The 13,819-nt window shown below is 37.1% G+C and overlaps 1 protein-coding gene across 1 annotated transcript in view; it reads left to right on the top strand.

Moving 5' to 3' along the window:
• Galnt13 (polypeptide N-acetylgalactosaminyltransferase 13) overlaps nt 1–13,819 on the top strand; it is a 299,245-nt gene that overhangs the window by 49,194 nt on the left and 236,232 nt on the right. The window contains 4 exon segments of the mRNA XM_028769296.1: nt 6,902–6,925; nt 8,463–8,497; nt 9,921–9,974; nt 13,597–13,617. Coding sequence (XP_028625129.1) covers nt 6,902–6,925; nt 8,463–8,497; nt 9,921–9,974; nt 13,597–13,617 — 134 coding nt within the window.

Raw genomic sequence — 13,819 nt, 5'->3', positions numbered from 1 at the left:
GTGAAAAGATAAATCAATAAGTCAATAAAATCATATCCCATTAGGTGAGAGAAATAATTACAACTTTTGAAATCTAATGTCCTTGTTTTGAAGCCCAGCTTTACAACTGAGAATCAAGTTAGTTACTAGTTTCAACATTAAGTTATTTACTTATTAAACGGCAGTTCTCAATCTAGAACAAGATCAGGATTATCAGATCTGCTATTTCCAAACCACTAGAAAAGGCTGTTAATGAAAATCTGAGTCCATTTCCGTGTACTGGAGAACTTCTGTTTAGCAGACAGTCTCCTTGTGTTGTCACGGACATGCCATTATGAGGAATTATAGAGCTGGAATGTCTAAGCTTAAATGATATGATACAGATCTTTCAATGTGGATATAGCATTATTGATAGATAACAACCAACCAGACACCCCAGCGGTCCCAGGGATTAAACCACCAACCAAGGAGTACACATAGAGGGACTAATGGCTCCAGCTACATATGTAGCAGAGGATGGCCTTGTCAGGCATTAGTGGGAAGAGAGGTCCTTAGTCCTGTGAAGGCTTGATGCCCCAGTATAGCGGAATATGGGTGCGGGAAGGCAGGAGTGGGTGGGTGGGGAAACACCCTCACAGAAGAAAGGGGGGATGATGGTAGAGGGGTTATCTGGGGGGGGACTGGGAAAGGGAATAACATTTGAAATGTAAATAAAGAAAATATTCAATTTTCAAAAATGTAAGAAAAGAAAATATGTGATATTATTTTACAGAATTTCTAGACAGTATTACTGTCTTGAACTGTACTCATGATCAACCATGTTGTTCACATAAAATATATATTGTCCTTTAAAGAGAAGTGTTTCCCCATGTTAGTATCCCCTCCTAGAGTAAGGGAGGCAGTTTGAATTTGCAGCATAAGCTAATATTTACATCAAATTCTCGAAACATGAAAATGAATTATACATGTTATTGATGAAATTTCACTTTAATTGTATTTCAGAGAGTCTATAAGTCAAAGAAGTCTGTGATCAAATGAGATTTATTTTTAAAGTACATATACAGTGGTTGTTATTTAATTAGGGGAATTACTATCATCTTTTGAATTATGTGGTTATTGAATCACATGTGATTAAGGGTAGTGTGGCCTGACCTTGCTAAAACTTTCAAGACATGATAATTAGGCAGACACTTTAGAACAAGTAGAGGTGTGTTGTTCCCATGAGTCAAATTAGAGAGAAGTTGCATGAGTTATTGCACAGTAGACTATGGATGTTTAAAAGGAAATAGGCAGTAAAACATTCAGCAGACAGGCAGATATAACCTCTTTGATTCTTTAAGCAGACAATATTGAGCTGAAATTTACAAAGTGGGCAGGAAAATCTAAGAGTAGGAAACCACAAGAAGTCAGAGAAATCTGGAATGAAGGGAAATATATGATATAGAAGAACTTGAAAAGAAAGACAAATGATTCCTGTTGCACTGCCTCATGTTGAATCTCTACTGGGCAAGCAAAACAGTTCTTAATCCTCAATGGTCTGTGAATGAAGATATGTTTGAGGTAGGAAGATGTGAAAATGTAGCCACAGGAGCAAAGAGAAAACTATAAATGGGTAAAAACTGTTTTGATGGTCACAATCCTACTAGAAAGAAAGTCAATTTGAGCAATTTTAGAAACTTCGTAGTATTTATGTTAAGTTTTATAATCTAAGATGCCTATGACCATAAAGTACATTCTTGGTATTCATTTATGATTGCATTGCATGTCCTCATAAGTCCTGTATATGTGTTATGACAATTTTACTGAACTGAAGTGATGACTTTGCTGGCATTTAGAGGGTCTACACATAGGTACCCAATTAAAACATGACCTTAGTCCTTCAAGGCTGAGAGTTTTCTTAGTATGTCCAAACAGGAACTATGTTGCTTGACTTTAAAGGGGCTATATTAGAATAGAATGACTTGTGAATCTTTTATTTAGCTTTCTCATTTCCATATGATTTACCCAATTATTATTCTGGTTTTAGATGCTTGGGGAAAAAATCAATGAAAGATTCACGAAATTGTAGGGAAAAATGTATCTGTATACCTCTTGTTCAGATTATAAAAATGGAGAGGTATGACTGGGGAGTTGATTTCATGCCTCTTATAGTAATCTGCCTAATCATTAAGTTTTAATTTACATATTTCCTTATCAGATATAGTTTGTGGCATATAGAGTGACAGATAATGGAGTAAAATGAAATTTGCTCTTTTGATCTGTTTTAAAGACTCCCCTACTTCATTTGATGTTAGTTTTATTATAAAAGTGTAATAAGTAAAAATATTGAGGTATATGAGATGTAGAGCAGGAAGGGGTTAAATAACTTTACGTGAGATTAGATAAGGGAAAAGGAAGAAATTCTCTACTCTCTATTTCTGTTCCCTACAGCACAATGTCTAGACAATGTCCTAAGTTTAGAAGGGCAATATATACAACTAAATCCAAGAAAAGAAGAGAAGAAAATTGTGGATCAACATCTTGGCCAGAGGCAGGCTTTCCTATCACCACCAATGTGTATCAGAAAACAGAGGAAGCAAGGGTGGATTCAAAAGCAGGCAGGGTAAAGATAATAAAATGTGTACTTGTATTTTAAATAAACATAAAACTTTATTTACATGAAATTTAAGGTACTCAGTTTTGAGAAAATCATCTGATTTTTGACAACTTTAACAAATTATACATGTAAAGCAATCTGTAGAAATATATGCAAAATTAAATACTGTATTTTACTTAAGTCCCCAAGCTGTCCAAGACTGTGAAGGAACTATTTTCTCATTGCCTCAATTTGATTTACATGGATGCATTGGAATGTGACATAAATTCTGTCTGTGGTTATTCTTACTGGGGAATGGAAGCCACATGTAATTCTGCAAATCTCATAGATCTTAAAAATAAGAAATATATAGAGGACCTTTGTTACAAGTCTTCAGTTTAATTGCTATTATTAATCTTCTTTATTTGAGGCAGTAAAAGGTAACCACTGGCTCAGTGAGCAGCCTGCCAGCAAGCCAAGCACACCATAGTGTTGACAGCCTTTGTTGGGAGTCCTAGATGGATTGTTTCTAACTAAACCACTGTGTAATTATGACTCCTTTGTGATTTCACATTCTCATCTTACAGTCGATTTTTCTTCCTTTGATGTATCATGTTGTGTTGAGTAGCTTATCTGAAAACATCAATATGCCTTTGAAAAGGAGAAAATCAAACTGTAACAGTTTATGTTCTCCTAATGTGTGCATAGCCAAGGGGAGAGATGGCAAATAGGTACACTGTTTAACGCATTTCAAGATTGCAGCTGTTTGAAACATCCCTGTACTCCCATATTCCCGCCAACGTAGCACAACTGTATTTTCTTTTGTATTTATAAATTTCCAACCAAAAGGCAGAGGATTGAACATTATTGTACATCTAAATACATTATAGGATAAGGAGCTAAAACTCTTTTACTACTCAGATCTACATCTGTAGAAAATAGTTTCAAACCATATTAACTACATACTTTTCATTTTCACTATTTTTTAGGCAAAGAGGATGTTTCATTTGTTTTAATATATCTGTGAGTAAAAGAATTGAAGTTTATTGTTCTCAGTTTCTATTTCATAAAATATGTGTCTAAGTATAATATTTTCATTTAATTGTAAAAATTTTGTACATGTGTTCAAGTTACTTTGATCTTGTGTACCCACTTTCCTGTCCTTAGTTACCACTGTGAATGTCTTTTTCCCAACATAATTTTCTCATTATTATTATTGTTATTGTTATTATATTGTTATTATTATTATCATCCCTATGACTCTAATTAGTGTTGACTATATCGCTTGGTATTGCATCATCTTTCGGGAAACGAGAAAACTGCTGATGCTAGAACTCTGAAGCAAATCAACTCAGCCTCCCTCAAGGGTCATAAACTGCTGACAGCATTTTAGCCAAGGAAGGGGCACTGGAAGCATTTTCTTCATCTCTGCTGGAATTTTTACTGGCTTTATCTTGTACAGTTCTTCTGCCAACAGCCACAGCTGTTATGAATTCATGTGCATATCAGCCAGCTTATGTTGAAAACAGCATTTCATGGAAGTTCTCCTAATCCTGCAGCTCTTATATTCTTTCACCCTCTTTCTCAATGTTTCCTGAACTTTTAAAAGGTTGCTATAAATAATCCCTTCATGTCTGAGCACTCATAGTCAGTTAGTATTTTGACCAATTCTAAATCTTTGCATTAGATACCTACTGTAAGAAGAATGTCTTTGAGCAAAGTTGAGAGCAACAGAAGTTAATGGCTATAAATAGAGATACTAAGAAGTATATTTCAGCATCATCATGTAGCAAAAGAACAGGATGAGTTTCATCCCTAAGGTCTATGATCTATTTATTCGTGGTCTCTTATAGCAAGGTTTAAATCATCAGACATGAACTCACTCCTGTGAATTAAAAGATAATCTTTCCTATGATTGTCATACCATTACTGTATGAGTGAATACAATTTACCTGTCAGGTCAGTATCATACCATAGAGCATCTATTGTTAGGCAAGACAATTGATGCGTTTTTTTCCACAGCAGCATGCATAGAACATTCCAGCACTATGAAAACTAACCACCACAGAGAGAGTTTCCTATTCAACTTTTAATTGATTTCTCAGTGCTTGCAACCATAGTATTTGTATCCAGGAATAAGATCTTCTCATTCAGTTATTCTTAACCTCAAATGCCTATATTTTAATGTCCAATATAAAGTATTAAAGGTTTTAAATCTCATTACCCATGCATGGCCACATCACAACTAATTTACTCAGCATCTACTTCTACTTCTCCTCTTCCTCTCTCTTCTTTCTCTCTCCTCTCCTCTCTTCTTCCTCTACTTCTCCCCCCACCTTTGCCCAATCTCCTGAATAAGACCCCCACCCCCACCCTCCTGGAACCATTTGGTCTGGTGTTGTCTGTTTCAAGCTGTGTGCAGACATCTAACAGTTACTCCTTCTAAAAAGGATCCAAGCACCCACACTTTGGTCTTCCTTCTTCTTGTACTTCATATGGTCTATGAGTTGTATCTTAGGTATTGTGAGCTTATGGGCTAATATCCACTTGTCAGTGAGTACATACCATGTGTGTTCTTCTCTGATAGGATTACCTTACTCAGGATGGCGTTTTCTAGTTCCATACATTTGCCTACGAATTTCATGAATTCATTGTTTTTAGTAGCTGAGTAGTATTGCACTGTGAAAATGTACCACATTTTCTGTATCCATTCCTCTGTTGAAGGGCATCTGGGTTATTTCCAGCTTCTGACTATTATCAATAATGCTGCTATGAACATAGTGAGCATGTGTCCTTATTATATGTTGAAGCATCTTTTGGGTATATACTCAGCAATGGTGTAGCTGGGTCCTCAGTTAGTACTATGTCCAATTTTCTGAGGAACAATCAGACTGCTTTCCAGAGTGGTTGTACCAGCTTACAATCCCACCAACAATGGAGGAGTGTCCCTCTTTCTCCATATCCTTGCGAGCAATTGCTATCACCTGAGTTTTTGATCTTAGCCATTCTGACTGGTCTGATGTGAAATCTCAGAATTGTTTTGATTTACATTTCCCTGATGACTAAGGATGTTGAACATTTCTTTAGGTGCTTCTCAGCCATCTGAGTTTCCTCAGTTGAGAATTCTTTCTTTAGCTCTATGCCCCATTTTTAATAGGATTGTTTGATTGTCTGGAGTCTAATTTCTTCAGTTCTTTGTATACATTGGATATTAGCCCTCTTTCAGATGTAGGATTTTCCTAATCTCTGTGTTGCTGTTTTTTCCTATTGACAGTGTCCTTTGCCTTATAGAAGCTTTGCAATTTTATGAGATCTCATTTGTAAATTCTTGATCTTAAGCATAAACCATTGATGTTCTATTCAGGAACTGTTCCCCTGTTCCCATGTGTTCGAAGATATTCCCCACTTTCTCTTCTATTAGTTTCAGTGTATCTGGTTTTATGTGGAGGTCCTTGATCCACTTGGACTTGAGCTATGTACAAGGAGATAAAGATGAATTGATTTGCGTTCTTCTATATGCTTACCTCCAATTGAACAAGCACCATTGGTTGAAAAATGCTGTCTTTTTTCCCACTGGATGGTTTTAGCTCCTTTGTCAAAGATCAAGTGACCATAGGAATGTATTTTCATTTCTGCATCTTCAGTTCTATTCCATTGAACTTCCCACCTGTCTCTGTACCAATACCATGCAGTTTTTATCATATTGCTCTATAGTACAGCTTGAGATCCAGGATGCTGATTCCCCAAGAAGTGCTTTTATTGTTGAGAATATTTGTTGATATCCTGGGTTTTTTGTTATTCCAAATGAATTTGCAAATTGCTTTTTCTAACTCTACGAAGACTTGAGTTGGTATTTTGATGGGGATTGCATTGAATATGTAGACTGCTTTTGGCAAGATGGCCATTATTACTCTATTAATCTTGCCTATCCATGAGCATTGGAGATCATTCCATCTTCTGACATCTTCTATTTGTTTCTTCAGCAACTTTAAGTTCTTGTCATGCAGCTCTTTCACTTGCTTGGCTAGAGTCACACCAACATATTTTATATTATTTTTGACTATTGTGAAGGTACTGTTTTCTTAATTTCTTTCTCAGCCTGTTTATCCTTTGAATAGATGAAGACTACTGATTTGTTTGAGTTAATTTTATATCCAGCCACTTTTCTGAAGTTGTTTACCAGGTTTAGGAGTTCTGTGGTGGAAGCTTTGGAATCACTTAAGTATAGTATCATATCATCAGAAAATAGTGATATTTGTCTTCTTCCTTTTCAATTTGTATACCTTCAACCTCTTTCGTTGCCTAGTTGTTCTGGCTAGGTCTTCAAGTACTATACTGAATACATAGGGAGAGAGTGGGCAGCCTTGTCTAGTTTCTGATTTTAGTGGGACTGCTTCAAGTTTCTCTCCATTTAGTTTGATGTTGGCAACTCGTTTGGTGTGTATTGATTTTACTATGTTTAGGTATGGACCTTGAATTCCTGATCATTCCATGTCTTTTAACATGAAGGGGTATTGAATTTTGTCAAATGCTTTCTCAGCACCTAGTTGTTTTTTTTTTTCCTTTGAATTTGTGTATATAGTGGATTACATTGTGAGATTTTCATTGAATCATCCCTGCATTCCTGTGATAAAGCTTACTTGATCATGATGGATGATTGTTTTAATATATTCTTGGATTTGGTTTTTGAGAATTTTAGAGTTTTTTGGCATTTGGCATCAATACTCATAAGGGAGTTTGGTCTGAATTTCTCTTTCTTTGTTGGGTCTTTGTGTGATTTAAGTATGAGTGTAATTGTGGCTTCATAGAATGAGTTGGGTAGTGTTGCTTCTATGTCTATTTTGTGGAATTATTTAAAGAGAATTGGGATTAGGTCTTCTCTGAAGGTCTGATAGCATTCTACTCTAAAACCATATGGTACTGGGCATTTTTGGTGGGGAAGACTTAATGACTGTTGCTATATGAAATGATTCCTAATGATGCTCTACTATATGCACAGATTGGTATCCAGCTCAATTGTCATCAGAGAGACTGACTTCATCCAGCAACTGATGGGAGAAAACATTAGGCAGAGCTCAGGCAATCCTGAAGTAGTTGAGGATGGATTATGAAAGCAAAAGATTTCAAAGACATCGTAGGAATACCCACAGAATCAACTAATATGTACCTACATGGGACCTACCTAGGCACTCTGCTATATATTACAGTTGTGTAGCTTAGTCTTCTTATGAGACTCCTAACATGAGAGCAGGGACTTACTCTGACTCTTTTGCCAGATGTTGGGGCCATTTCCTCCTACTCTGGATGCCTCATCCAGTCTTAATATGAGGGGATGTGTCCAGTTTAACACAACTTGATATGCCCTGTTTGATATCCATGGGAGATCTGCATTTTATGAAGAGAAACAAAGGAGAAGAGGATAAGGGAGTGTAGCAAAGGTGACAGAGCATACAGTATGTGGGAGTGAGGAACTGGGAAAAAAGGAGAGAGGGAAACTGCAATCAGGATGTAAAAAATTAAAAAAAATAAAAAATAACCATATAGGCTTTTCTAACCTGTATAATTTAAAACTTGATTAAACAATCAAGACAGTATAAGAAAAGTATCATTATCCTTTAATTATTTAATTTATTCAAAAATTTCCTTCTTTGCATCTTACAACGTTTTTTCTTTTTACTTTTTATTGGAAATAGTATTTATTCTTTAAAAAGTATACCTTGATTATGTTTTCCTTCCCTCTATTTCTGCCAGTGGTCTCCTACCTTCACTACCATCAGATTCAATCCCTTTCTGTCTCTCAGAAAATAAAAAATATATTTCTAAGAAATAATAATAAAATATAATGTAATAAGATGAGAAAAAAAGAAACATATTTAGATTAGACAAGACAAATGAACAGCAGTAAAAGAGCCCAAAAGAAGACAATCAGAGAAACACTCTTTTGCACGCTAAGGAATTCCATAAAAGACTGAACTGGAAACTATAGCACACATGCAAAGGTCTGCTGCAGAGCCAATTAGGTCCTTTGCCTGCTGCCTCAGTCTCTGAAAGTTCATATGAACTTTGATGGTTTTGATTTGAAGGGCCTTGATTTCTTGGTACCTTCCGTCCTTTCTCCCCTTTAAACTATTTTGCCTCTTATTTCCCAAAATTCTCTGAGTCATGAGGAGATGGATTTAATAGAGGAAAAGTCTCCCAATGTCTGCATAATATCTGGCTGTGGGTCTTTGTATTTCTTCCCACCTGCTTCAGAAGAAAGCTTCTCTGCAGATGACTGAGGAAGACATTGATCTCTAAGTATAGCTAAATGCCATTAGGAATCATCCTACTGTTATATTTTTTTATTGGATAGTAGTATTGAATTTTACTATAAGTTCCTGGGCTACCTAGTCTGAAGTTCTTGGTCACTCAAGCAATTAAGGGTATGAGTTGCATCTCTTGAAGTGAGACTTAATGCAAATATGATAATGATTCATTATTCCCACAAGCTTTGTGCTGTTATTGCCCTAATATATCTATTGCATGCAGGTCAGTATTGTGGATATATGACTTAAAAATATTTTTATGGTTTTTGTAAAGTAAGTTTGTAACTCAGTGAACATTAACATTCTTTGCCATCTATCCACTATGGTATATCAAGCTTCATTCTCTGAGTATATGAAACAATGTTCTTCACATCCTTTGGTAAGATCTATAGTTTTTGGCGATTTCAAATCCATTTTGTAAAATACAGAAATGGAGGTTAGAAATGGTAAAATTACTACTCTCCTTTTATTACAAACAAACAGAGAGAGAGAGAGAGAGAGAGAGAGAGAGAGAGAGAGAGAGAGAGAAGGGAGGGGGAGAAGGAAAGGGAAAGGGAGAGGGAGAGAGACAGATAGGCACATACATGCTCTCATGATTATATTTCATTTATTATGGAAAGGATTTTATTTATTCTATTATTTCAATGCCAAACTACACTTTATTCTTACTGGTTCCTTGTTTTATATTATTAATGAAAAAACAGTGAGTGAAAATTCTGCCATCTTTAAGGAGAAAATAAAATGTAAAGACTATTCTGTAGTAAACATGAATTTTACTGTGTTCATGTCCTTCCACGTGAATATTTTCTTAAAATATTATGGATCTAAAATTACATTGGGTGTTAAAATCTACTGTTAGTTATGTTGGGATGTGTTGGTGGTGGATCAATAGACAGGGGAATTTATTAATCTTGTGAGTCCTAACTGCTCAGCTATAGTGTCAAGTAAGTTGTTTGTGATGCACTCCGTATATTACATGTGAAAATGGCAATATAATTCTTCATTTCTTCATGACTATTAGGTTACTTAGTATGATCATTTAAAGAAAAGGCAGCAAGAAGCAGAAAAAATAAATTCCAGTTGATGAAACAAAATATATTTTTAGAGAAATGACTGTATTTCTGGTTTTTTTTTTTTGCTAATCATAAATTGAGTATTTTGTATAGCTTGGTTCTTGTGTTAACCATGGACTAGCAGTGTTGCCATCTCCTAGAATTTCATTAGTAATACAGAATATTGGGTGCATCCAAGTTCTACTGAAGCAGAAGAACAAAATCCCAATATAATTCATTTGAGCTTTAATATTTAGAAAGCACATCATATGAAGCCTATGAAAAAGTATCAGTGAAACTACTCACAGGTGAAATATTTGATATCTAAGGTTTGAGCTCGGTTTTTGCCTCTAGTCAACTAAATGACACAAATTGAAAATTGAGGATTCATCTTAAATGAAGTGAAGAAAACATAAGAAAGTACAAAAATCAATGTTACTGATTCGAAAAGTAAATGTAATATTGTCATAGGAAGTGACACCTACATGAATTTGATAGATTATCTTCTATAGTCTATTGAACAATTAAATAGATGATAATAAGTAAAAAATTGTGTTGTAGTTCATTTGGTAATGTTACTTTTTTTCCCTTGTAGTACACAAAGTCATGATGTATTTTGCCATATCTGAATGTTTTGTGTATAAAATTCAAATGCTAATACAAGTTCTGTGTGTTATGATCTAATCAGAAAGCAAGAGAATCACAACACATTTTTTTAAAATTAATTGAAAATATATTCTACTCTTATATGAAACATCATACCCACAGTTTTCTCTTCCTCTGCTCCTCCTAGGTCCATCCCCACTAATTCCTATCTCCCTCCTTTCCAACCAATTTCCCCTTCATTCCCTTGTCAGAGAAGCAAGTCTTCAAAGACAGGACCAAACAAGATACATTAAAACAAGACAAAAGCTCACATTAAGGCTGGACGAAGAATCCCAAAAGGAGTAAAAGAATCTCAAGAGTAGACAAAAGAATGAGAAATATACCTGCTCTCGCTGTTAGTGGCCCCATAAAAGCACCATACTAACAGTGATTACATATATGTATATGACATAGTTTGATATTTGAGATGTCCATCTCTGTGAGGCCATGTGAGCCTGCTTAGTTGACTTAGTGGGACATGTTCTTCTTTGTGTCCTCCATATCCTCTGACTCCTACAGTCTTTCCTTCATGCCTTTTATGGTTTCTCTAGCTGATCTGATGAAGACTTCTGATTTAGACTCTTTCTTGGCATAATATCTGACTGTAGGTCTCTGAACTCCCTCTCATCTGCTGCCATGGGAAGCCTCTGATGACTACTGGATAAGGCACTGGTATATGAATATAGCACAAAAACATAAGGAATCCTTTCTTTTTTCCATCTGTGTTTAGCTAAGTCTCCAGATCCAGGCCATCCAGGAGAGTGTTGGGAAGACCTCTATCTTGTGGCATGGATCTCAAGTTAAACCAAACATTTATTGGCTACTCCCATGTGTTACTTACCACCATTTTCCCAACAAAGCTTACAGGCAGGAACAATTGTAGGTAGAAGGCTTTGTGGCTGGCTGGATGTCCAGGTTTTTCTTTCCATCACCTGCAGAATACCTTCTCATGCCGAAGAGACTAGAATTTAGTGGTGAAGGCTCCAAGTCCACCCCAGCTTGATTTCCATATATTCAATGAGCTGAGTGGAAGTTGTTATCATCACTGGAGCCCCATTGTTAGTTTTCAGAGGCCAACCTTCTGTCCTGGATTATTAATGGGTCACCATAGGAACTACTTAGCCAATAATTCAACTGGATACAACACACTTTCACCACTAGAAATCTTGCTGACTACAAAAGATGATCAGTTGAGAGTTTCTCTCTATCTTCTGTTACTAGAATTTCTCATTAGGTCATCTGGGAAGTTTACACTGCACAAGGTATCCACACTGTCCCCAGACCCTCCCCCCAATTCCAGCTGAATCTCCCAAATTCTCTCAGTCCACTTCCACCTGATTCCCTCTCCTATCCTTTTCTGTCTCCAGTCCACCTGTAGAATCTGTTCTATTTCATCTTTCAAAGAAAATTGAGATTCTTTTATTGAGAATTCTGTTTAGATCTCTACACTATTTTAATTGATTTTTTTTTTAATATCTAGGTTGTTTTGAGTTCTTTGTATGGAACGTCTTTGGGAAGTAGAGTAGGTAAAAAATCTTTTCCCAGTGGTACAGAAAGTTCCATGACATGCTGAGAAGAATGTATATTCTACTGTTTTGGTAGAATATTCTCTAAATATCTTTGGTTTATAACATCAGTTAGCTCCAGCATGTCTCTGTTTAGTCTTTGTCTGGGTGACCTGACCACTGGTGAGAGTGGCGTATTAATGTATCCCATTATCAGTCTATGAGATCAATGTGTGACTTAAGCTGAAGAAGTTTTACTCTTACAACGGTGGATGCCCTTGTGTTTGGGGTATAGATGTTAAGAATTAAAATGTCATCTTGGTGGAACATTCACATGATGAGTATGTAGGTCCTTTCCTATCTTTTGATTTTTTTTCTTGGTTTGAAGTTCATTTTGTTAGTTAATTGGTTATACCACCTTGCTTCTTAGGTCCATTTACTTGGAATATCTTTTTCTAATACTTTACTCTGAAGTAATATATATTCTTGATGTGGAGAAGTATTTCTTGTATGAAGCAAAATGATGAGTCCTGGTTTTGTATCCAGTCTGTTAATCTGTGTCTTTTTATTTGGGGAATTGAGGCAATTGATATTGAGAGATACTAATTAGCAATGATTGTTAATTCCTGTTATTTTATAGCAGTAGTAGAAGTAGTAGTAGTAAGTAGTAACTAGCAGCAGCAGTAGTAGTAATAGTATAAGAAGTGTGGGGCAGTTAACTCATGTGTGGGTATGTGTGGGTCCTATTGGGTGGAGTTGTGGTTCTGTGTGTCTTCTACTCCAGGGAGCTCAAGGAGGTGCGGCTCTGGGGAGCAGAAGCACTGGAATTTGACTGAGTTCCCTCCATGCAAAGCTGTGGGGCTCTGCCTGGGTGTGGGGAGATCTCAGTCTGAGGTCCCGTGGGGGCAAGGCTTTTGAGTGGGGACCCCCAGACAAGAAGGCATGTGGGGATTGACTGGTCTCAGACTTTTGGGCAACCAGGTGCCATTGGTAGCTGCAGAAGAGTTGAGACTGGGGAAATACAAGCTGAACTGGCTCGCAACCAAGAGGGATGAGAGATGAGAGGTGGGGGGTGGCCTGACAGCACCCTGCAGGTTGAGACTATTTGTTACCGAGACTCACTTGGCTGGATCAAGGCTCTGCTAGCTTGGTTGAATTGGTGGCCTCCAAGGCAGGAACGTAGAGGAGTCCTCAGGTGGGAGATTAGGTGGTGGCTCAGTAGTTCTAAGGCCTCCTCCACAGTTCTCCATAGCAGGCCCCAAAGACAAGAGGAAGTCCATGGTTTTAAAGGGTTTATTGTCATGGTGGAAAGCAGATGAATCTGGCTGCACCCCCCCACCCCAAACTCAGGGCAGACCTGAGTTAAATAGGGAGGGAGGAATACTTAATTGGCTACACCCTCTGGTTTTTAGGTATTTCATTAATATGGAAATCTCTCTAGGGCCTGGGGCCTATAACCACATCTTCTAACTGTGGAGGGGCTGATAGGGCATTGCCCTATGTTACTGAAAGGTTCTGATCAATGGAGATCTTAGACCGCACATCAGGAGCCTGGGGTCTGGGAGCATGGTGAAATATACTCTGTCCCTTGCAGGGTCTCTGGCCATCTCTATCCAATGCTCTACCAGAAACCAAGCTATCTTTTTCACGGTCCCACATAGGAGGAGGAAGAGGAAGAGGAGGAGGAGGAGGAGGAGGAGGAGGAGGAGGAGGAGGAGGAGGAGGAGGGAGAGGGGGAGGGGGAGGGGGAGGAGGAGG

Source organism: Grammomys surdaster, unplaced genomic scaffold (assembly GCF_004785775.1).
Source record: "Grammomys surdaster isolate TR1022 unplaced genomic scaffold, NIH_TR_1.0 191, whole genome shotgun sequence".
Lineage (NCBI taxonomy): Eukaryota > Metazoa > Chordata > Mammalia > Rodentia > Muridae > Grammomys > Grammomys surdaster.
The sequence above is the reverse complement of the archived record's forward strand: the minus strand, read 5'-3'. Positions and strand labels throughout refer to the sequence as shown.